Here is a 25320-nt window from a genome sequence, read left to right on the forward strand (position 1 = left end):
TGCTCCCATTCCCTGCATTTCCATATTGTCACTTGATTCATCCCTTCCCTTGTGGCCTGTGCTCATCCTCACCCCTGCAGGCAGCACATTTTTGGTGACATTTTAGTGACAACGTGCCAGTGCTGTGAACGCACACCCCAGCCATGCACATTGATCTGTGAGGGGCCAGATCATTCCTTTACATGCAGCTTTGGACTCCAGGAAGCTCCTACGTGAGCTCAGATTGATCCTGGCTCAAATAAAATCCTCTTTGTGAGCCTGAGTGGAATATTCAGCTGAGCTGCCAATGAGGAATTCAGGGTGGGGGGAGGTAAAAGCCACAGAGAGGCAGCTCCAAGCTGCACTCACGGCAATTTACATTCGTACGATTCTTTAGGGACCAAAACAATTAAGAATTTTATTTTTATTTATTTACTTTTTAAAATTCTGTCGCTGTGAGCCATCTGATTTAGCTGGAAAAGCCTGGCCAAGCTCACAGGTCCTGGTGGGAGGGGAAGGAGTGTGGGGTGAGAGGCGTGTTGGTGTTCCTGCAGATCCCAGAGTCTGGGTTTGTCACACCACAGACAGGAAATTGTTGGGTTTGCTGCTCCCACCCAGCCCAAATCAGTAGTTTCCTCTTCCAGCTCCCTTAGATTTCAATTTGACATAAGACACGTGGGGAAGCTGGTGTGGGGAAATGAAAAATCATAGAAATCATCACATTGACACACTTCCCCCTTTTTTAATACTTTTTTTTTTTTCCCTTTCCCTTTTTCTTCCATTTTCCTCTTCATCAGGGCTTGTGTTTCACCCAAGCATCTGCTGAGTCTAAGCCATACAAAAAATGGAAAGCAATAGAATCCCTGGAAATGTTCAAGGCTCTTGCACTTGGAGCACCAAGTCCACTGGAAGGTGTCTCTTGGGGTGGAACTAAATGATTTTTAAGGTCCCTTCCAACCCCAACCACTCTGTCATTCCATGATTCAGCAAACCAGGCACCTGGATTTTAACCCTTGTTCTTTGATGTGATAAAAAAAGAAAAAAAAAAAAGGGGGTTGTGGATAACTGCCTGAAATTGTAGATGTGGGGAATGTTTACTGAGTTGGGAAAGATGAGGGATTATTTGCACTGCAAACTTCAGTTGTTTCAACATCACCAGGGACACCAACACTGCCAGCTCTTGGTTTGGGTGTTTGGGGGAGTTTTTTTAGTGGTGGTTTTTCTGACAGATGAGGGGAAGGAAGGAGATTTACAGCCTTTGTGGAGCTCACTGACTTCCAGCCCTGGGAAAGTCTTGTGGTATCAAAAAAACATCTTGGAGGAGCTGCATTTTTTCATTTTCATGCTGAAATGTGAATTAACTGATTGCTTACAAAGGGGCAGAGGAACAAAACTGAGCAAAACTCAGCTGGCTGAGAATGTTTCAGTTCTGAATGTTCCAGTGGCTTTCAGGGGTTTATGGTGTGTAATTTGGAAAAATGCTGAGGCCCCCAAATTCCTGTTGGATGGAATTTTAGCAGAGTTGCTGTAATTTAGTTTTCTTGCCTAGGTTTGCTTTTGTCACGTTGCTCTCATCCAGGCTGAAGCTTCTACCAGGTAGAACTGTTGGGAGAGACCATGAGAAGTGCCCAGAAAACCAGAGGAAAGCTTTGTTTTATTTATTTATTTTGCATTTCTGGAGAACTGATCTTAGTTTTTCTTTCATTCACTCATTTTCCAGTGAGGTTGCAACACCTCTGGATGCAGCTCCCACTCTGTGGCCATCCAGGTGTGAAGCTCAGCTGGGAGCTGTGTGCATGGCATGGCCCTGTGCCAGCACTGATCCCACTCTTCCAGACCAGGTGGGATCTTGGGAAACCTCCACTTTTGGGTAAAATGTGGCTGAATTTGGCCAACGGGTTGAGAACAGCTCTGGGAGGGGATGCACATTAAAAAACCAGCCACACCAGCAGCTGCAGAAACCTTCCCCTTTACAACCTCAGCTGATTTTCAGCTTGCAGAACATCCTGACAGCACCCAAAAAATGCATCTTGCCAATGGATTTTAAATTTCTTCCCAGCTCATTACACCTGCTTGGCTGGAGGTTGTTGTCTTTCTTTTCCCCTGCAGGTACATTGCTTTGGGAAGAGCTAATTGCTGAAACTCCAATTCAATTAGAAAGTTGAGGCTTTATGAAATTGCCTGGAAGAATCTTTGTCCTTGTCCTGCTCAGCTTCCCTTCCTGGCTGGTGCTCCACAGAGCTTTGTGCATCTCCAGAGCTTCTGCAGCAGGAATTGTCCCCTTCCCTCATGTCCTGCCACAGGGCTTTAGAGCCAGGACTTGGGCCTGTGCTGGGTGATCCAGGCTGGAGGTGTTAAAGTCCTTTACAAGTGTTTTGTGTTCATTAATGAGCTTGGAGCAACAGGCAGAACCAAAAAGAAATCCTGGAATGGTTTGGGTTGGGAGGGAACATCTCATTCCACCCCTGCCATGGGCAGGGACACCTTCCACTGTCCCAGCTTGCTCCAAACCTTGTCCAGCCTGGCCTTGGACACTTCCAGGGATCCAGGGGCAGCCACAGCTGCTCTGGGCACCCTGTGCCAGTGCCCTGTTCTTCCAACCATGGTCCCATGTGGATCTGTAAGAGAAGGACCAACACTTAAAATTATGGAGTGGGGTGAGGCTGCCTGAGGTATCCTCAGGGCTCCAAAAGTCACTTTGCAGAGATCTAAGCTTTAACCAGGGATTAACCATCCTTAAAGCACTTGGGGAATTGCCTGGTGAGAGGTTGGGAATTCAAGGTTGGGAATTCAGGTTGCCCATCATCCTGCTTTCCCTGCCTGATGGATCATCCCTCCCAGGACGTGTCCTCTGGCTCCCTTACTGGGTGTGATGTCTTTTTGGCAGGACCAGCTCCTCTGGCTTGCACATTCCTTGGGGATGAGTCAGGACTGCAGGCTGCTGTCACCCTGGGACACTTGTCCTTTTTGGAGAGGGAAGGGAGTGTGATCTGGGGCTCCTCAGGACAGCTCCCTGGAGAAGTGCTTTTCCTTCTTCCTTCCTTCCTTCCTTCCTTTGAAACCACATTTTTTAATCGAGTTTTCTGTCATTTCTAATGATTCCATGGAGGCAGGAGCAGCCACTGAAAGCCTCCTCTGGAGGGCTGCTTGATGAATGGTGGGGAACAATTGGCAAAATCAGGTTGTGAAGATCCTGTTTCAAAAAAAAAATCCAATTAAACAAATACTAATGCACCCTTGCTTTCCTTTGTACCGTGCCATAGAAAAATGAGTTATCCACATTTCCCTGGGTTGCTGGTGCAGGGATTTAAAGGAATTCTGCACAGCACTGGTAAAGACCTTCCTGAGCCCATCAGTGCTGGGGAGCTGAGGTGAGCTCAGCTTTTGGCTGCTCTGGAGAGCTTCCCAATATTTCAGCTGGGTTCAGCATCACTGGAAAACTTCTCTCTCTACTCAGGGGTTTAGACAGGATTGGGTATGGCTGTGCAGGCATTTAAATTGAACATATAGCCACCAAATATCCAAAAAGCTAAAAATTACAGGGAAAATTTTGCAGGAAAACGTGATGCCACATCCCTGGAAGTATCCAAGGCCAGGCTGAATGGGGCTTGGAGCAACCTGGGATAGTGGGAGGTGTCCCTGCCCATGGCAGGGGGGTGGAATAAGATACAATCCAAGTTAATAAACTTTCAAGTAAGCTAATTGAGCAATCCTATTAACACTGGAAAGAGCTTCCTTCCTGGAGTTTACTTTAGAAAAACAGTGGCTTTCAGCCTTGTTAGGATTTGCTCTTCTCCCTGTATCCCATGGGCTGAGCATCTTGAATCCTGCACTACAAAGAGCAGCTTTTTGGGATAGTTGGTGTTGATGTATCAGCTCTTCAGGACTCAAGTTACCACCCCTGCCTCGTCAAGACATGGATTTTCCATTGCAAAGCTGACTTAGAATCCCAATAAAAGGCAATAAAAGAATCCCACTTGTTTTTCCAGCAGTGCCTTAGATCGTTCCCTCGTTAGCAGCAGACACTCTGTAATTTCCCTGAGCAAGGACAGACACATGGAACATCCACATGCAGCATTGCATCCCAATGTGCTCAGTCTCCTCCATGGGCTTTTTTTTTTTTTTTTTTCCCCTCCCTCCTCCTTTTTTCCCTTGTTCTTGAATCACTCTGTGCCTTTACACGGGGCTTTGACGTCAGGGCTTTGCCATGAGCCTGTGCCCTGGCAGAGGGAGATCTCCTGAACTGGGACGTGCTCATGGAATCACAGAATTGGGAACAAGGCTCCTTTTGTCCGTGTTTGTTTGGTGCTCGGTTTTTACTTTATTAAGTCAAACTATTTTTCATGCAAGAAATATTCTTCTCTGACAGAAATTCCAGCACAGGTCCACCCTTTTTTGGGCACCTCCGTGGATGGGTGTGGATCTTCTCCTGACCATTTGTTTCCCTGAAAATAAAGTAGGATGAAACTTTTGCAGGGGCAGATAGTGATAGGACAAGGGGGGATGATTTTGAAGAGAGGAGATTTTTTAATCCCAACTCATTCCTGCTGTAAGCACAAGGCAGGAGGAGGCTGCAGGTGTCTTGTTCCTTGTGCTTTGGACTTTGCTGCATCCAGATTTGGGATCCTCATAGGAAGGACATGGAGCTGCTGCAGCAAATCCAGAGAGGCCACAGAGATGCTCCAAGGGCTGGAGCCAGGCTGGGAGAGCTGGGAATGTTCACCTGGAGAGGAGAAGGATCCAGGGAGAGCTCAGAGCCCCTTGCAGAGCCTAAAGGGGCTCCAGGAGAGCTGGAGAGGGACTGGGGACAAGGGGTGGAGGGACAGGACACAGGGAATGGCTCCCAGTGCCAGAGGGCAGGGATGGATATTGGGATATTGGGAAGGAATTCTTCTCTATGTGGGGCTGGCTCAGGTTTCCCAGAGAAGCTGTGGCTGCCCCTGGATCCCTGGAAGTGTCCAAGGCCAGGCTGGACAGGGCTTGGAGCACCCTGGGACAGTGGAAGGTGTCCCTGCCATGGCAGGGCTGGAACTGGATGAGCTTTAATTCCCTTCCAACCCAAACCATTCCAGGATTCCATGAAAACAACGGTGACAGTTGCCCATGGTGGCAGATCCAGGAGAATTTCAGGTTCCATTCTGTGTTACCCATGGATAAAATCCCTTCCACAGGTGGTGGCTGCAGCCTGGCTGCTGTACAGGATATTTTCCACAGCAGGTGTCAAGTGCATGGGAGAGATTTGATTAAAACCCCTCTCAAGTCCCATTAGCTCCAGGAGCATCAGCTTGTCCTGGCTGCAGCTTTATTTCATCAATCTGATGATAATTTTATGGGCTGTTTATCTCCTCATTTCAAAGTATAATTTCTCAAGTGTTGTGACCAGAGGCTGGAGGGATTTTTGTTCCATTTTGAACTTTGCTCTGCAATTAAATGGAGGGTGGAGGGGACTCTGTTCCAGTGGACTCCAGAACACTCATATTTTCCTAAAATTACAGATTTTGCCCCAAGACGGCAACTGTGTCACCCAACAAACACATCAGCATTTCTGCTGGACTCGTGATAAATGAAAATAGCTCTGTTTTTAATTTTTTTTTTTTTTTTGCTCCATAATTATCCTGGAAGGAGTGGCTTTGGCATGTTTAAAGGAATCCAGAGGTTAGTGGGAGCAGTGAGGAGGTTGGAGGGAGGGAGCAGTGGGTTCATCTACACAGGTATATGAGTGTTACACTTTATATATATATTTCTAGAAAATGAATATATAACCCATATGAATAAATAGAAATAAATACGTATTTTTTAAGAAAAATCTTTAGCATCTTTGAGACCTTCAGTAACTCTCTTAGCTATTGATGTGTCCAGGGCCAGGAGTTGGGCTTGATGATTCTTGTTTATCCCTGCCAACTCAAGATATTCTTCTTTCCTTTCCTTTCCTTTCCTTTCCTTTCCTTTCCTTTCCTTTCCTTTCCTTTCCTTTCCTTTCCTTTCCTTTCCTTTCCTTTCCTTTCCTTTCCTTTCCTTTCCTTTCCTTTCCTTTCCTTTCCTTTCCTTTCCTTTCCTTTCCTTTCCTTTCCTTTCCTTTCCTTTCCTTTCCTTTCTTTTCCTTTCCTTTTTCCCTTCCTTTCCATCTCTTTTTTCCTCCTTTTTCTCCTTTTTCCCCTGTTCCCCTTCTTCCCCCTTTCCTCTTCTTTATCCTTGCCCTTCCCCACCCTGTTCCATGCATAAATTAGCCTTTTTTAAAATATTTCTGGATGTCTTAGGAATATTTTCCCTCTTCCCTAATTTTGTTGGTGCTGTAAGGTTGTTCCTTCCCCCTTGGATACACAGAAAAGGAAAATCCACCAAAGCACCCACACAAGGTTCAGTGCAGTGAATTTTGATGGTTTTTTCTCTTTTTTTTTCCTGCTTTCAGCCTAAAATTTCTCTCCTCCCCAAGTTTTTTTAATACACTTTTACTTTGTTTTCCATTCACTGCATCCCAATGGAGCAGGAGAGGGAATCCCCCATCCCTGAGCTCACTCAGGGCATTCCCAGCTATTTCTTGCTGGAAGTCTCTTTTTTCCTTTGAAGGATTTTTTTTTTTTTTCCCCCTCCTGCAGCTTCCCAAGAGGGGTGTGGGTGCAGCCAACACCCAGCTGGGGCTTGGAGAGCCCCTTGGAGCTGGGAGGGCTGGATTAAGGTGTTATCAGCAGGAATTTGTGTTTAAAGGAGCTTTAATCAGCTGCCTGCACTCAGTGCTTTTTTTGTCCTCATCTGCATTTTTTCAGTTCAGTTTGAAGCGCATTATTAATTTTAAGATCCAAAAATCACCCAAAAAAAAATAAAAAGTAGCCACTTTTATTTTAATTTTCTTATAAAAACCCTCAAGGAGTTTCAGCTCATCTGCACCAAACTCGGTGAAAAGGTGGAAAACTTGTGTACAAATACAAATTTGTATGCAAATGTATACAAATACAAATATATACAACTTGTTTACAAAACCATGTAGATTATCAAATACAAAAATATTTTGTGTAGATTATCAAATACGAAAACTAATTTTTTTTGCAAGAGAAATGCTTTGCTTGTGAGCTGGTTTCAGTCCCTGCACTGTATCTTGGAGATATATATAATATATAAATATATATGTATGTGTGTGTGTGGCATTTATATATGTATATGTGTGTGTATATATTTTTATATGCATTTATTTTGTGTGTTTATCTATAATTATATATGCATATAATTGTTTTGTCTCTTTTGTATATGCATATATATAGGGGGTAAATATTTATGTGTATGTTTATATGCATAATATAGTTTATATATTTTATATATTATATTATATATAATAGATGTATATAGACATATATAATATATGTCTATATATAATATGTTATATCATAATTATATCATATTACAATATATAATATATAATATAATTATATAATCGATGTATATATTTATTTATATATATTTTTTTATTTATATATTATATATACATATATATATATTTGTAATTTTAAAACATTTATATATATAAAATTGAGATAATGGAAAGGCATTTTGCCACTTCAGTTTCCCAAGTGTGCCTAGACCAGAGCAGGGATAATCCTGATTAATCCCACCCCTGGGAAAGCTGTGGAGTGAATTCTGCTCCTGTGGAAAACCCCCCAGTGGGATGGATGGCTTTTGGCTCTGGCATCTTTTGCTCCAGAGGGGGATGGTCCTGTTGGATTGTTCCTGTGGGAATGCTGAAGACTTGAATCCATGGCTCTAAAAGCCATCATTTCTAATTAAGGAATGAGCTGCAGCCTCTGCTCCAGCTGCTTCCTCTGACTCTCTGAAAGTGGAGAGAATTCCAGGGGAAACAGCATCAGCTGCAAATCCTCTGCTTCCAAAAATCCACCAAAAATCCATGATCCGACCCAGGCAGGCTTGCAGAATTCCCACTGTACCTCCTCGAGCTTATGCAGCTTTTTAATTATTTATTATTAACCTGCAATGTTAAGTTGTTGGAGGCATTTGCAGGATCTTGGCTGCCCTGTGGATTTAATCCTGGATGTGGGAGTGAAAGGGAAACCTGGGGCCACCCCAGGAAAGCCTCTCCCAGAGGTGGGAGCCACCCCAGCCTTCCAAAAACCCATCCAGTGGGATTCAACCATGCACTGGGAAGGGGGAAAAAATGACATTTATTCAGTCCTATCAGGGCTGTGTTGTCCTGAGCAGTGCAGGGAAGGAGAGGCCATCTGCACCAGGGGATATCCCAAAATAACAAGGAAAATACAGTGTTTATACAGTGCTGGAGACTTGTATCCTACTGCTTGGAAGTCCTAAGCTGGCCCAGAGAAGCTGCCAAGTGACAGCAGAGCTTCTGCAGGAAGGAGCTTCAATAGCTGCTGCAGCAGGAAAGGGACTTGAAAAAACCATGGATTGGCAGAGGGAGAGCTTTTGGGAGCAGCCAAGTCCTGGGATAAATGGGATAAATGGGCTCTCAGGCAGGGCTGCCTCGATTTTCTTTGCCCTTCACCCAGATTCAGCCTTGCTGCTTGAATGCTGATTGTGTTCAGCAAGCCCAGAATTAAAACACACCCCGTGTGCATCTCAATTCTCACTTATTGCTGCTTGGATTCTAGGTGGCAATTTAGTGGTGGCTGGTGGGAATTAAAATCTGCAATTGTAATTCGTGCTGGACAAGCAACTGTGGCCAGGCGCCGGCGTGGATTGAAAGCTGAGGATGTTTCAGGTTTAAAACACTTTTTAGAGCAGCCCTTCACTCCTCCTCTCACTGCTCTGTCCTCACAGAGCTCTCTGCAGCCATTTGTGTGATTTCAGATGCCTCTCACATTCCCAGGACTGTGTGATTGGCTTTCCAAGGGGAGCAGCTCCGTGGGTTTTGCTGTATAAAACATTTTGAACTTCGCTCGTGCACGTCGCTGCCTCTTGGCACAGTTCTGGGAGGCAAATGCAACACCAGGTTCTTCCTGGAAAAATAATTTAAAAAAAAAAAAAAAATCACAGCTGGGTTTTCCAGCCCTCCCAGACTCCAGAGGTTTGGGTTCAGGCTGCAGGGAAAGGTGGGGGAGCAGGAGCAGGGTTTATTTTTGAGGTCGGGAAGGAAGCGCCGTGCTTCCCTTTCCCGAGGGTGTTGCTGCTGGGCTTGGGCTCCTGGAGCTCCCTGAGCCCAGCCTGACAGCTCCAGCTTCCACATCCCTGCTGCCTTCACCTGGGGGATTCCTTGTCTGGAAGGGTGGCAGTGATTTCTTGTGACCCTTAGATGTGTGCAGCTCGTTTTATAGAGCCCTGAAAGGGTTTGGGTTGGAAGAGAGCTCCAACCCCATTTGGGCAGGGACAACTTCCACTGTCCCAGGCTGCTCCAAGCCCCATCCAACCTGGCCTTGGACAATTCCAGGGATCCAGGGGCAGCCACAGCTTCCCTGGGCACCCTGTGCCAGGGCCTCACCACCCTCACAGGGAAGAATTCCTTCCCAATATCCCATCCATCCCTGCCCTCTGGCAGTGGGAAGCCATTCCCTGTGTCCTGTCACTCCATCCCCTGTAAATAGAGTCTCTCCATCTTTTCCTGCAGCTTCCTCAGGTACTGGAAGGCCACAGTTAGGTCAACTCAAAGCTGCTTTTCTCCAGGTTGAACAATCCCAATTCTCCAATCTTTTCCTCACAGCAGAGCTGCTCCATCCCTGGGATCATCCTGGTGATCCTGCTCTGGCCTCACTCCAGCAGCTCTGTGTCCATCAGAGCTGGGTCTGCAAACATCACTTGAGATTTGCAAGCTGTAGTAAACTTCTAAATTCCAGCTCTGGGATCTCTAAGGTGGATTTGCAGTGCTTGGAGATTTACCTGAGCTCTGACAAATGAATGGCCAGTGATAAATTGATAATAGTCGATAAATAAGTTGATGAATATGATAGGTTGATAAATACAAGTGGCCAGTGACTGATGGTAGTAGATGGGAAGAGCCTGAGCTGAAATATTCAGCCTTGCTGTGAAGCTGTAACCCCAACAAATCAGTAACTCATGAATTGGGACTCTGGTGAAGGTTTCTAAACCTTTGATCAGATTTAACCAGGCTGCTGGCATTCCCTGGCCTGCAGGGATTGCTCCAAGCAATCCTGGATCCCTTGTAAAGCATGTAAAACTCAACCCCACAAAGCAGCTGCTAAACATTTGCCAGCCTCTTTTATATATAACTACCCCATGGGACAGGCATAGACCTTCCCCTTCCTGCTAGAACCAACATCTCACTGTTAATTGAAAGTGTTAATTATTCTCAGGCCCAGAGAGTTGTTTTTGTGCCGTGGCCTGAATGGTTAATCTGCAGTGTAAACCCAAATCCCCTCCTGTTAGGCACAAATGTTTCTGATTCCAAATGCCTCTGCTTTCTTCCTCCCCCTGATTCTTGGTGCCAACTCCTTCAGCTTTCAGTAGGGCAGAAGTTGGACTTCATTACCAGAGTCCATTGTAATGATTTCTTGGATTTTTTTCTGGGTAGACAAGGCTTGTGCAAGTTTGCATGCTTTTCTATATTTGGTTTTGTTTAATTTGATTGTACAAAGCTGTTGAAAAGTCCAGCTGAACGTTTCCACTTTCTGCAGTCCTGATTGTGCCATTAAACCAGGAGTTCAAAGGAAAAATCCAACTCCTGCTGGGTTTTCTCAATAACCCCGAGCTCCAGATCTGGGTTTGAGATAGGGACAGACAAAACTTCATTTGTCATTTTGTTCTCATCTCAGTTGAATTCAGATGTGGCTCATGGGGATAATCTTCACTATGGATCATGGAATATCCTGAGCTGGGAGGAACCATGAGGATCATCCTGTGCAGGACATCAGGAATCCCAGCATGATGTTGGTTCTGGAGTGTTTTCCTTGGTACCTTCAGTCCCTTTGGCATTGCTGGGACTTTACCTAATCCTGGAAATTCTCCAGTTCTCTGGAATTGCTCCTGCTTTTCTGGCTGGATGGAGACAGGAGCTGTTGGAATAAATGTCAGCTGGTGGTTTTAAGTGGGGTTAAACTGGTGCTTCATGGTGGAAATCCAGGATCACAGGGGGATCTGGAGCTGAAAACTGAATTATTCTATTACTAAATATATTATTATATTACATATCATTCCATTCTCTTTTCCCTGTGTGGTACAAGGGCATGGCACTGTTGTCAGAGTGGAAGATGCTCTGCAGGAATGGCAGAGGGCCAGGTGTGAGTGAAAAATATTCCAGGTGTAAGGATAATACTGCACAGGTTTTGTCTTTTGGAGTTACCAGCATGCTTTGGTTCCCCAAATGCTTCCCAACCTGGAGGTGACCTCCAGAAACCTCCATGGTTCCTTCCCTGGTCCCAAGAGACTCCATGGTTCCATCCCTGCTGGAAGGAGATGTGGCTGTTGGGTTTTGTTGTTCCTTTGGGAGGCAACTTTTAGTTTCAGTTGGGAATTTTCAGGAATTTTTTGTAGAAACTCAAAAGTCCTGTTGAATTCCCCTTGCAAACCTCTTCCAGGTTTTCTGTTTTCCATGTGTTCTGAGGTGGTTGGCCTCAACATGGCATAGCACAGCTATCCTGGATGGTGGGGAAAAACCCAAGAATGAATAGTTAACCCCAAAAAACTGTGCAAAATCCCTGCTGGGGGAGGTGTTGGGTCACTCATGACCCCTTGGCTTCGTGTTCCAAGCAGGATCACTGCCAGGCTGATGATCCATAGACAACTTGTGTCTCATCCTCATTCCCCTTGGGTTCTTCCCTGCTTTTATATCCCATCAAAACACCATTGAAGACAAGCAGTCACTTGTATCCAAAAAGAGCTGTTGGGAGTTTTTTGGATCCATAGCTCCTTCTCATTTTAAAACTTCTTTTGTCCACTGAGGGCTTATTCTAGTCTTGTTTTTAACCGGGGGAAAATGGGTTCTTTGTTACAGATGTCAAGAAGGACTGGTCAGATCACGCTCTGTGGTGGGAAAAGAAGAAAACTTGGCTCCTTAAAACCCACTGGACGTTGGATAAATATGGGATACAGGCAGATGCCAAGCTCCAGTTCACCCCTCAGCACAAGCTGCTGCGCCTGCAGCTGCCCAACATGAAGTATGTCAAGGTGAAAGTCAACTTCTCTGACAGAGTCTTCAAGGCTGTTTCTGACATCTGCAAAACCTTCAGTAAGTGCTGGAAAAAAAAACCCCACCCCGGGGAGCTTCCCAGTTGGTTTGTGCCTGTCTTCTCATGCACCTGCTTGTCCTGTAAATTTGATAAATCCTTTGTGTTTTCTGGCTTTGAACACCCAAGAGTTAACTTGGACATCAAACAGCTCAGATGTCCATTCTTTTTCCCTTCCAGATCGACTCGTTTGTGTGTAAATACTTAAATAACAGGACCAATTAAGCCAAAAAGTGATTAAAAAATTGAGTTTTTTGTGTTGAACTCTCCTCCATAGCAATACTGTCCTCGGGTTTGTTGCAGGTGGGGTGGTACCAGCCCTGCTTGATGTTCAGGCTGCTGGTGTTGGGTTGTGATTTTTTTTTTTTCCCTGCAAATTTATGTGCTGGATGAAAAGCAAACCCTGAAATGGGAAATCTGCCAGCCCTGTGGGTTGTCTTCTAGTGGAAAATCATATTAGAGAATAAGTGGTGATGCTTCACTCTAAAGCTGTCTGGTGGAGGGAAGGAACCGAGTCTTGCTGTCTCCTGTTCACCCTCATTTCCTGGTGGAGGAGAAGCCCAGGAGAAAAGGAGAGATCATTCCCTACCAGGCCTAATTTTTAACCCATCTTCACAAATTCCTCATCCTAAAACTCGGTATTTCTTCCTGCCCACCAAAAAAACCCCAATGAGGAGATGGCAACTCCACCCTGAGGACCTCCAGGAAGCTCCATATTGGAATTCTCTCCTCCCAAAAGAGCCTGCAACCCATCCTCAGCTGTAACAAATCCATTCCTGCTGTCAGAAGGCAGCTGAGGTTACTCTTGGCTGACCCAGTTGTTTGGGGAGGCAGGAAGAGCTCATCCCTACGTGCTGTGGTTTGGTTGGTATTTTTAGCTGGTTACAGATCTTTGCTTCTCCTTTCCTGTTTTGTTGGGTTGTTTTTTATTTTGTTTTTTTTTTAACGTAAATATTGGGCAATTTCTGCTTAAAATAGAAAAGGCTTAGCCAGCGTTGTGTCTGAGTGGATTTTGGTTCCCCCACCCCCATGTCCCACTCGGGATGTGCTAGACAGGGAGGTCCCAGGCTTGGAGGCTGATGAATCTGTCCAGCAGTGACTCATGTCAGGAAATTCTGATATGCTTCATCACGGGACAGGAGATCTGTCACTGATGCTGTCACAACCTTACATGGGTCTGAAGCAGCCTTTTCTTCCAACTGCAGAGCTTTTGGTGGATTTATGACCAAACCAGCAGAATAATCCTGATATTTAAAGGTTTGGGAAGGGGGAAAAGCCTCTGGGGAAGCAGAGGTTGGAGCTCTGAGCAGGCAGCAGGGACACATCCATCAAGGGTGGTGCTGACTTGCTTTCTGCAGCATCTGAAATACTGAAATGAAGTTCCTGATTTTGGGGAAAGCAGAGCTTTTACTGGAAATTTCACTTTTCCTTTGAGTGACTCTCAGCAGCCTGAGCTGCTTGAGGACAGACACAAACTGCAGTGATTAAGCTGTTCAGCCCTCCCAGTTGTGTTTACTGGGAGCCAGATGTTCAGCAGAGCTACTGGGAAGATGATACATGAGCTTGGCATCAGCTTGAGAGAAAAAGGATTGGGATGTGGGGATGCAGAAGTGCTGGAGTTGGAGGGGCTGGAATGCTCTTCCCAGGACCACAGAGGTATAAATACAAATTTTGTACAAATACATTTTATATAAGAGTTAAAATGCCATTATACATATTGAAATACCACTATTTCTATCTAATGTATTTTAACATTTATATATATAATATAAAAGCTTGTATTATACATTAATATAAAACCCCATATATTATAAATATATATATATATATATTACATATTAGGAATAAAATCTTGGCTGTGAGGGTGCCCAGAGAAGCTGTGGCTGCCCCTGGATCTCTGCAAGTGTCCAAGGCCAGGCTGGATGGGACTTGGAGCAACCTGGGACAGTGGAAGGTGTCCCTGCCCATGGCAGGGGGTGGTGGATTAGGATGATCTTTATGGTTCCTTCCAGCCCAGACTGTTCTGTGATTTTCTGATTCTATGATTCTCCTTTTTCCCTCCCCAGTTGTGTTTATCCTGCTCAATTTTTCTCCATTACCTTTCCCTGCCTTCCTCAGCATCCCTGCACAGCTTGGCTGCAGAGAGTTCTCTTATCCCATATTAATCAAGCTAATTGTCTCTCCAAGGAAAACTGAGCAGATATTTCAAAGTGGAAGGGAAATTGTTCCCAACATCATCCTTGTCTCTGAAATCCCTTGATTTCTGGGCTCCAGGGAAGTTAGGACAGAACTGTGCCTGGGAGTTGCTCCTATTTTTGGCTGTACCTGTTTGGTGTTGTTGCCCCTGGATCATTTAATTACACACCTCAGTAACTCCAGCACAAAGCACCATCAATGAGTAATTGAAGTAATTCCTGATGTTCTCAGGACTCTGGCTGGTTGTATTTATAAAATCCTTGCTACACAAGCAGGAACACCTGTGGATGAATTATTTAGAGCTGTCCTTTGCTTTCTGTTTACTTTAAATTGTTACTCAGAGGTGTCACCCTTGCAGAGTGTGGTTGATTTTTGAAAGAGAAGTCTCTGTTCTTGTGCAGAGGGAAGTTATTCCAAAGGGCAGCTCCCTGGGGCTCCCAGGAGGTGCCTGTGGGAAGATGCTGGAGCCATTTGCACACCCCTCACTTCCCTGGAGGTCGTGTGAAGCCGGAAAAAAACCCAATCTCATTCCCAGTGGCTGGATTGCAGCCCCTGGATTCCCACACAGCCACTCAGGAGGGTTAAAGGCAGGGATTTCAGTCCCTGGATTCCCACACAGTCACTCAGGAGGGGTAAAGGCAGGGATTGACCCCAGCAGCACAAGGAGAGGAGTGGGCAGTGCATGGGATGGGCAGCCCTCATCCAAAGGCTGGCCTGGAATCCTGCCCAGGAGCAGCTGCTGGCAGGCAGCTCCAGCCTAAAGGGCCAGCTTTGATCTGCAATTAAAGACCAGAGAAAGAGAAAGTAAAACTTCACTTTTTTTTTCCTTTTTTTTTTCCCTTTGTGTTTCCTGCCTGGCTGGCAGCAGGACACAGGAGTTTGGATGGGATGCTCTCGTTTGCCTCCCTGCTCTCATCATGCCACTGGGAGATAATTCCACCCAGAAATCTGCCCAGCAGATACCCAACTGCAATTTGATGGGGCTGCCCTCAGCACTTTATTGGTGTGGATGGGAATATCCTCACTGGAATGTGGGATTTGAGGAGGTAGGGGATGAGATGCTCACCCATCATCTGACACAGCCACAAATGGAATGTGGTGGTTTGTAAAGATTTCCTGAAATTTTTCTTTGCCCAAATCTAGGCAGTCTCTTTTGAACCTGACAAAGACCAATCAGGGTTTGATTTTTAATATCAATCCTCTTTTCCTGTGTGAATAGGAAGGAATTCTTTGCTGTGGGGGCAGTGAGACACAGGGTGCCCAGAGAAGCTGTGGCTGCCCCTGGATCCCTGGAAGTGTCCAAGGCTGAGCTGGACAGGGTGTGGAGATGCTGGGATAGTGGGAGGTGTCCCTGCCCATGGCAGGAAACTGGATGATCTTTAAGGTCCCTTCCAACACAAACCATTCTGGGATTCTGGGATGGCTTCACTTGATTCCAGCCTTGCAGCTGCTCATGCCCTTAAGCTGCTTCCTTCCAGCATTCTGCCTGTATTTTTTTCCATGTATCCCAGGAGCTCCAAGGGACTCCAGGCAGGCTCTGCTGCTGCTCTCAGGGCACGTGGGACAGGAAAAGCAAACAGCAAGATGCAAGTGTGAGAGTTTTTTCCCAGGCCTCGACGTTTCCTGCCCCAGCAATGCTCCTTCTCCTGGGGACACGACTTGTGTTGGAGCTGCAGGGTGAGGGGAGGTGCTGTGACAGCAGAAAAGCTCCCATCCTTGTCCTGTTCTCCTGGCTGTGAAGATTTGGGACCTCTGGTGCCCTCCAGCCTAAGAAGAAGAGCAGGAAAAATTCTGGTTGATGCTCATGGGAGCACAGAGAGAAAAACTCAATGCCAGAGCTGGGAGGAGGCAGCTCTGGGAGGAAACACTCCAAAATTCATGACCAATATCTCCCTACCCACCCTGAGGCTGTGTAAGACAGAGAAATTCCCTTCAGGCTCTTATATTTCCCCAGAGCCTGGTGGAGCCTCACACCCAGCTCCTGCCCCATAATCCATGTGAATTAGTCACCTGTTTTGGAAAACGGAGTCTGGGGAGCATCCTGTGCCCAGCCGTGGCAGTTTCCATGCCCACATTCCATCCTGCTCTGCTCTCCACCTCCCCTTCTTGCACAGGGTGAGGGTGGAGTGATCCTGAGGAGTCTGAGGAGTTGAGGATGCAGAGAGTCCCATGAGGGGGATGAGCTGCTTCCCATCATCCCAAAAATAAGGAGGTTCCCGAGACTCAGCGAGTGATGGGGAGGTGACAGCCCAGCCACCAAATGCAACCTGAGCCGAGCTGGCAGTGGCATTTGGTGACAGTGGCATTTGGGAGTGGCAGGATGCCAGCCCAGCCCAGCCCAGGGAAGGAGACACTGTCCCAGTGCTGAATGTGACCCTACCTTTTTTTTTTTCCTTTCCAAACACTCCCCGCTCCAGGACAGAACGTCCTCTGACTCCTGAAGTATTTGCAATATTTCCACGCCCTCTGTTGCCAAAAAGACTTCTATAAAAAGCCACTGTTTGTTGTTTTTTGGGGTTTTTGTTTTTGTTTGTTTTTTTTTTTTCTTTTGCAAAACTGAAACCCTTTGGTGGACGATGTGTGGCGTTCCCAGGGCTCTGTGACAGGCACGTGGAGCTGCATCCCTGGCCCAGCTGCTTTCCAGGAGGCAAAGCTGCCTGAAGTTTGTGGAATCACAGAATATCCTGACTGGAATGGACCCACAAGGATCATCAAGTCCAGTTCCTGACCCTGCACAGGACATCCCACAATCCTTGGCCACTGTAAACCTCCTAAACTTTTTTTCTTCCTTCACACCCTGCTGGTAAATAAAGGAATGTTTTTCCTAAAATCATGGAGCTGAAATTATGGAGTCCTGGTAGATGCACATGAGCATCTCAGGGAGAATTTGGGGAGCAACACCAACATTCAGGAGGAATTTTTTCATGGAAAAGGTGGTCAGGCTTTGGAAGGGGCTGCCCAGGCAGGTTTGGATTCCCCATGCCTGGAGGTGTCCAGGGAAGGACTGGATGTGACACTCAGTGCTCTGGGCTGGGGACAAAGTGGAGATGAGTCACAGGCTGGACTTGATGCTCCTGGATGCCTTTTCCAACCTGAATGACTGTGGGATGTCGGGATGCAGGCTGTGGGTGCTCAGAGGCATCAGGAGGATGCTCAGGGATGACGTTCACGGCGAGACAGAGGCAGTGAAACACCGAGGATGGATTTGCTGCCTTTCCCTGCCACGAGCAGAGAGCTTTGGCAGTGGCACAGCTATTTCTAAATATGTCCAGGGAATGGGTGTGGAAGGAAATCTTCCCATTTCGAGAGCTGGCCAAATTGCAACGTCCTCAGCTTTTTCAACTGCAGGGCCCAAGTGTTCCTCTGCCAGCAGCGGCGTTTTCCCCTTTTATTGCCTGCCCGTGCTCAGCTGTCGTGCAGGATCCAGACCAGCCCCAGGAACTGGGGTCAGGGAAATAACCAGATTTAATTACAAAGTGTCTGAGATGGAAAAAAAAAAAAAAAAAATCCTCCCCACTCTCCCCCCCTCCACCCTGTCCCCATCCCAGTCATGTTCTGCGTGTGGAGGAGCAGCAGGTTTTATGTCACCGTGTGAGTCAGTGAATTTTTTCATCCTTACTCTGCTGTTGACTGAGACCCTTTAAATAGAATTCCATCCTGAAGATATTAGAACATGCTGGCCAAGCCAGTGCTGCTGCCTTCCTTGGAATTAGCTGGATTGCTCTTTGATGCAGAGGGAAGGGTGTAAGTGGGTTGTTTTTCTCTTGTTTGTGGGATTAAATTAATGGAGTTTAATTGGACTCGAGCTGCAGTTCAGCCACTTCAGGGGCAAGGCTTGCAGTGCTGCCTGTGTTCCAAGAGGCATTTGGATAACAGGAGCCTGGGGATTTCGTCCCACTTATGGAAAAAAACATCCAAACATTCAAGTGTTTGTTGACTCTGCCTCTCCAATGGCTCTTTTTTCTGGCCTTGCAGTAATGCTTGGCTCCATCACCACTGCCTGCATCCTCCTCCTCCTCCTTTTCCTTCTCCTGCTGGGTCTCTCTGGGCTGATGGTGCCCAGTTTCAGCTCTGAGAACCACTGGCACAAACATTCACACCCCACTGACCCCATTTTTGGGTGGTTTTTGCACATCATTGCTCCCTTGGCAAATCCATAAGTCAACAGGCACTTGGATTTTCCACCCACAATTTGGGAATGCTCCAGCAAAACCTTTGCCAGGGTTAGCCCCAGCTGATTCCACACCCATTGCACTCCTTGGGCATCTCCAGAGGCTTTGTGGGATGTCCTGAGAGAGCTGCAGGGCCCCAGGCAGTGAGTGGAGAGCTTGGCTTTTGCCCAGATAAATATTTAAGTTCCTGGGCATCTGAAGAACCCATAATAAAATGTACTGAATGTACAAACACAGTAAACTGTGCTGGGGGGATGAGGACCTGCTCAGTCAGATACTGCCCAGTGTCCAGCACAACCACAGCCTTATCTCCAGGCACTCCTCAAGTTATCTAAGTCCTTTTTTAGTTTCTTTTTGAGGTTTGTTTTTTTTTTTCCCCCCTCTGGTCTGTTTTGCAGAACTTTATCTCGAGAGACTTTATGTTGCAGATAAGTTGGATGGTTCATTCTGTAAACTTACACTGTGAAAAACCATCCACAGAATTCACTCATTCCAAGAAAAAAAAACAAACAAAAAACAACCCTTATTTTTGGTTTTATGTCTGAAATGGAAGAAAAATGAGGTTTGAGGTCTCATTTTTCTAAGACTGGTCAGAGTGATGCACAAAGGCTGTAATTTCTATGAGTCACTGGTTGGAGGGAGCAGTGATGGAGTGCAGAGAAATCCCATTTCCCAGAGATATCCCCCTTCAAAACACGTTTCCTGAAGGAGGGTGGCTGGATCAGCATTAAAGAGAGGATTTCCTCTCAATGCTGTCTGTGCTACAAGTAAATTTATGGAGTTTTTATGTTCAAGAATTAAGGAGGTGAAGCAGCCCTCTGGCCTTTAGGGGAGCCAGAAACAGGGAAGGAAATTGGGTGCTGGAAGCTCCTTAGGAACATTAATTTTATTTCTACGTCAACATTTTCTTTGTATCTCATATTATTATCTGTATTTATGAGAACTGAATACTGAAAGTAGTGTGATTTCCCATAATTTCAGTTTTTGGAAAAGTTGGTCCATACTTAGCCCTTCCAGTCAGTGATGTCATGTTCTATATGTGGGTGATGTAAGAAAATCATAAATCTGATTTCTTGTGGGAATGGGAGCCCCTGGATCCCTGGAAGTGTCCAAGGCCAGGCTGGATGAAGCTTGGAGCTGGGACAGTGGAAGGTGTCCTTGCCCATGGCAGGGGGTGGAATTGAGATGAGTTTAAGGTCCTTTCCAACCCAAACCATTCTGAGATCCCCATCACAGCACACCTTGGTGGATAAAGATGCAGCAGCTGCAAGATTTACTTGGTGGATTTAGTGCAAAAGAGCACAAATTAGGAATTTTACACCCTGTAAGGAAGATTTATGGTTTTTAAAGTCAGTTTGCAGGGTGCAGATGGTGCTTTGTGAAGGAAGAGGGTTTAATCCCAGCTCTGGAGTTTGTCTCAGGGTGGAAGATAAATGGGCACAGCTGGGCTGGGTGAGCTGTGCAGGGGCTGGATGAAAAATGAGGGATTACACAGGAAAAAAAGGCCGAGGACTTCCCCTCAGGCAGAGACAGCAGGCACAGGCAGGATCTTGCTGGCAAATAGAAGATGCTACCTGGCAGAAAAATAGCTTCATCCAAGAGTTGGAAAAATTTCTCTTGGAGATTCAAAGCCGCCTTTCTGATCATATTTTGAGTTCTAAAACTCCTCCTTCCAGGCTCAGGCCATTCTGTCTCCTTCCTGTGGAATCCCAGAATGGTTTGGGTTGGAAGGGATCTCAAAGCCCATCCCATGCCACCGCTGCCATGGCAGGGACACCTCCCACTGTCCCAGGCTGCTCCAAGCCTGGCCTTGGACACTTCCAGGGATCCAGGGGCAGCCACAGCTTCTCTGGGCACCCTGTGCCAGGACCTCCCCACCCTCCCAACCAAAAATTCCTTCCCAGTATCTAAACCTTGACTTTGAAGCCATTCCTCAGCTGCCTTGTGAGTTTGTAAAGTCCTGGAATCTGCAGCTCATCCATGGGAGGAATTTGCTGCTCATCCCTGCTGGATCCCAGCTGCCTGCTCCATCCCTGCAGCCACACGTGCTGCTTGCAAGCAGCTGCCCAAAACTTACCCTGCATCCTTTATATCCCTCTGGGAGCATCAGGAATAACTTGAGGGGCTATAAAAAGTCACCTCCATATCAGATGGACAAGGCTTGGGATGATTCCAGGATTGCTTCCAGAATCCCAGGCTGGCTTGGAGCCTTCTCCTGGCCTCCCTGAGTGCTTCCAGCTGAGAGGCTCTAATGCACCATAAATAAATCTCAGAGCCTCAACCTTGCTCCAAAATACCAGGGGAACTCCTCCATTTAGGCTGTGCTGCCTCTTGTCCCCTGTGCATGACCCCAGTTGTCCCAGCAGATTCCAGCTCCATGAGGTCAGCTGGCTGGGATAAATGGGAATGTGTGGAGCTGGCTGCACTCAGCCTCTGGCTGTTTATTGCTAGAAATGGTCAAAAAATGGGGCAGGGTAGGTGGTGGGGGCAGGGATGGGGTTTAGTGGCATGGTGTGTGTGTGGAGTGGTAATAAATCAGGGTTAAATTAAAGTTGAGGTTAGATAAAGCTTAGATATAAAAAGGAATTAAATAGATGAATAATATAGGAATAAATGTATCTAAATACAAAAATCAATTATAAATTTAAAAATATAGGAATAAATATCTCTAAGTACAGAAATAAAACTAAATTATAAGTTCAAAAAGTTTATATATAAAATATAAATATATAAATCTATATATTTTATATCTTTTTATAAAGTCCATATAGATATCAAAATCAATATATTTTTAGCCTGGAAGTGTTCAAGACCAGATTGGACAAGGCTTGGAGCAACCTGAGATAGTAAAAGGTTTCCTTGTCCATGGCAGGAAGTGGAACAAGATGGACTTTAAGGTTCCATCCAACCCACACCATTCTGGTATTCAACTAAATAAATAAATAAATAGAAGAAAGAAAGAAAGAAAGAAAGAAAGAAAGAAAGAAAGAAAGAAAGAAAGAAAGAAAGAAAGAAAGAAAGAAAGAAAGAAAGAAAGAAAGAAAGAAAGAAAGAAAGAAAGAAAGAAAGAAAGAAAGAAAGAAAGAAAGAAAGAAAGAAAGAAAGAAAGAAAGAAAGAAAGAAAGAAAGAAGACATTTATGTATATGAAATAAATAAAAATATATAAATAAATAATGAATAGCACTTATTTATATGAAACAAATAAATGCAAATAAATAAATAACATATATTTCTATGAAATAAATAAATATATGTAAATAAAGCTTAAAATAAATTACCCTTTCCAAAATAAATAATATATACACACTATTTATATATGTAAAATCATGTCTAATTAACGACAAGAATTTAAATAAAAATAAAACTTAAATTAAAGCTAGATAACAGTTTGGGATGGGACACCTGCAATATAAAAGATGCTTCAATCCAGAGGTGCCTGACTTCTGGGTTCAGGAATGCCAGAGCAGGGATCCATCCCTGAATATCTCCTGGGTGGGGAGAGGTCCCAGCCTGTGTGCAGGGAGGAAGGATGCTGGTGTGGTGTGGGTGGGCAGCCTGGGCTGTGTCCTGCTCAGGTCACCTAATTGCAGTGTTAATTATAATGCCACGATTGGGAGTGCTCAGGGATTGGTTGAGATGCCAGCCCTGGGATCATTAATGGCTGTGTCCTTCAGCATTGCAGGGCTGGGAAAGCACAGCCTGGCTGCAGCCAGCTCCTGGCTCCTCAGCTCTCCTGCAGCAGGGGTGGGACCTGGGGCTGCTCTCCATGGGGTTTTCCAAAGGGAAACCTCTGCAGCTGAGAATTTTGGGGTGATAGGTGCAAAAAACAGAGCAAGAAACAACACAGGAGCTTCAGGGATCAGCCAGCTTCAGAGGAGAGTCCAGAGCTCCTGCCAGGCTCTGGCATGTGCAGGATCTCCAAAAAATCATCAGAGAATCCCAGGATTGGAAAGGACCTTAAATCCCTTCTCATCCCATTTCATTCCATCCCCTGCCATGGGCAGAGACACTTTCCTCAATCCCAGGCTGCTCCAAGCCCAGTCCAACCTGGCCTTGGACACTTCCAGGGATCCAGGGGCAGCCACAGCAAATCTGGGAATTCCATCCCAGCCCCTCCCCACCCTCCCAGCCAGGGATTCCCAATTCCCAATATCCCAGTATCCCATCCATCCCTGCCCTCTGGCAGTGGAAGCCATTCCCTGTGTCCTGTCCCTCCATCCCTTGTCCCCAGTCCCTCTCCAGCTCTCCTGGAGCCCCTTTAGGCTCTGCAAGGGGCTCTGAGCTCTCCCTGGAGCCTTCTCCTCTCCAGGTGAACACCCCCAGCTCTCCCATCCCATATTTTCCCAGTCCAAGCTGGATTCCAGAGCTCTCCAAGCCTTTTGCAGCCTTTCACCACTGCAGTTGGATGCTCCATGCCCGAGTGAATCCTTTTCCAGCTCAGCTCCCACAGATTGACCAAGCCCAGGGTCTCCTGGTCCTGCTCCAGTCCCGTGCTGGTTTCAGTGGTAAAAGGGACAGCAGGCTCTGCTTTCCCAGGAAAATCCTTCCCACTTGGAATTGAGTGCAGCACACCCAAAGTGCTGTCTTGGTGGGAATTGAAAATTCCTTTTTTCCTTGCTCTCCTGATTCCCATGGCTTAAAACACAAACACAATGGGGATGCTCCTTGTTTTAAATGGGTTTTACATTGTTCAGGTTGGTCCCAGGCAGGAAAATGAGAGAGGTTTGCTGTGAAAAGGAAACACTTCAGCCAAAATCCCTTTGAAAAGTGGGTAAATGACAGGCTTTAAACTTTCCAGTCTGCTGTGTAAATAAATGGCTTAACTCTTGGATTGCTCCTATGGAAGTGAGAGGATCCAGCCTGTTAACCTGCATGGCCAAGTGGGGATTTGTGTGCTTATTTCTATTTCTACTTCTATTATTTCCATTTCTATTTTTATATTATCTCTACATTACTGTGTATTATTATATATTATTTATAATTTTATATTATTAATGTGAGGGTTTATTATTTTTATTATTTATATTTAATGGATGAAGGTGTTACTAGGTTTTGCCACAGGGTTTGCCAGTGCTCATATTTATATTTGAGTGGCTGTGCCTGGGAAATTGCACATTTTATCCAAATGTTGTTATCTTTCCAGCCAAGGACAGTGCTTGTTTCCAACAGGCTTACAGGGAAAATGTCATCAACTTGATTTTTAACCATTACAGAGCAGGAAATTCATCCAAGGGAGATATTGGCCATTGCTGGATATTGTTCCTAATGGAAGGATATTCTTCTTTTCCCCACTTTTTTCTCCTTTTTTCTCCTTTTCTCCCATCCTGCCATTATAAAAGTGGTCCATTTTCCCCTGCAGACATCAGGCATCCAGAAGAACTCTCCCTTTTGAGGAAACCCAGAGATCCATCAAAGAAAAAAAAGAAGAAGTTGGATGATCAATGTGAAGACGACACCTTCGAGCTGGAGGGGCCGCTGATCACACCGGGGTCGGGTGAGCTGGGAAAAAAAAAAAAACGGGAATGGGGGGAAAAACTGGCACAGCAACGTGGGGCTGATGGAATTTCTTGAGGTCTGTGCAAGAAACAGACCCCAAATCCATGGCACAAGCCCTGGCAGGCTGCAGCACTCGGGTGCACGGATGCATGTCTGGAGCTGGAGCTGTCACATTGTCACTATGGCATTCCTTGGAGCAGAGCTTCACAGAACCAACCAGAGCCCGAGTGTGGCCACTTGAACACTCAGATCCTGTTGCTGAGAGCTTTTCTTACCCTGTTAAGAAAGGAGTGAAATGGGAAATCAATGCTGGTGTCACATTCCTGGCGTGGTTTAGGCTTTGCCACTGTTCTACTCCCTGTTTACAGCCCAGCAAGGGCAGTGTTTCATTAATTGCTTTAGTGTTGCCTTACATGAACGCTGTAGCTGTGGATTGTGATGATAAATAAATCATTTTATTACTGGAGGGTGGTTGGCCAGTGTGGATTCCAGATCCCAGAGCAGGATTGGGAAGGGAATTTCTGGTGGAGTAACATCCCTGATGAAGTAACATCCTTGATGGAGTTACCACAGGCAGCAAATCGATGCAGGTGTTTGCAGGCAGAGGGGGTTTTTCAGCTTTTTTCCATGGCTGCTAGAAGTCTGGTGTCTGAAGGCAAATGGCAGGAGTTTAAACCATAATTTTGGCCAAGTGGAAGCACTTTATCCCAAATGGATTTGTGGAGAAAGCAGTGGTGGTGAGCAGGAGAGACGTGTGGCTGCCAAAGCTCTTGGGTTTAAATCCAGCAATCCAAGGGCAGCAGGGCAGCTTTAATTTTAAAAAACTACCTTGGAATTGTAAAGTTGTATTAATTGATGTTAAATCAGCTGCAGGGAAGGTCATGGAGTGTGGTTAATGGCAGTGGTAGCACAGGGCTTGCAGAAAGGAAGGTTTTTGGCTGTGCAGAGTGATGTGCACCTTGGGTCTGGAACAAGGAAACATAATCCTCCTTTTGCTCTCATCCCACTCTTTCTCCTCTCAGCTACTTAAAAATATTCTGAGCCTGTTCTCTTCCACTCCTGGCTCAGAGAATTGGGCAAGGCTCCAGTCAATTTTCATTTCCATTTGGCATTTTCATCTTGAAAGTCCATTCTAAGCCTTTCCAACAGTCAATGTTCACAGAGAGCATCTCTGTTAGATTAATAGCAAAGACTTGGCCACCTCTGAGGGAAATGTATGCAAAAGCTGGGCTTTATTTTAATTATTTATGGCTCTTCCAGTGAGTCACTTGGCTGGTTTTGCTCTCCTTGTGAATGAAATCACTCACAGCAGGTTGAATTCCTGCCTGTTCAGGTGCCA

At 45.8% G+C, this 25320-nt stretch overlaps 1 protein-coding gene across 6 annotated transcripts in view; it reads left to right on the forward strand.

The window, feature by feature from the left end:
- FERMT2 (FERM domain containing kindlin 2) overlaps nucleotides 1-25320 on the forward strand; it is a 49556-nt gene that overhangs the window by 6666 nt on the left and 17570 nt on the right. For all 6 annotated transcript variants that reach the window (XM_088166450.1, XM_088166451.1, XM_088166452.1 and 3 more), the window contains 2 exons: nucleotides 11885-12118; nucleotides 23845-23979. In XM_088166450.1, the coding sequence (XP_088022576.1) occupies nucleotides 11885-12118; nucleotides 23845-23979 (369 nt within the window). The remainder of the gene's footprint in view (nucleotides 1-11884; nucleotides 12119-23844; nucleotides 23980-25320) is intronic.

This window comes from Sturnus vulgaris, chromosome 6 (assembly GCF_052056855.1).
Source record: "Sturnus vulgaris isolate bStuVul1 chromosome 6, bStuVul1.hap1, whole genome shotgun sequence".
Lineage (NCBI taxonomy): Eukaryota > Metazoa > Chordata > Aves > Passeriformes > Sturnidae > Sturnus > Sturnus vulgaris.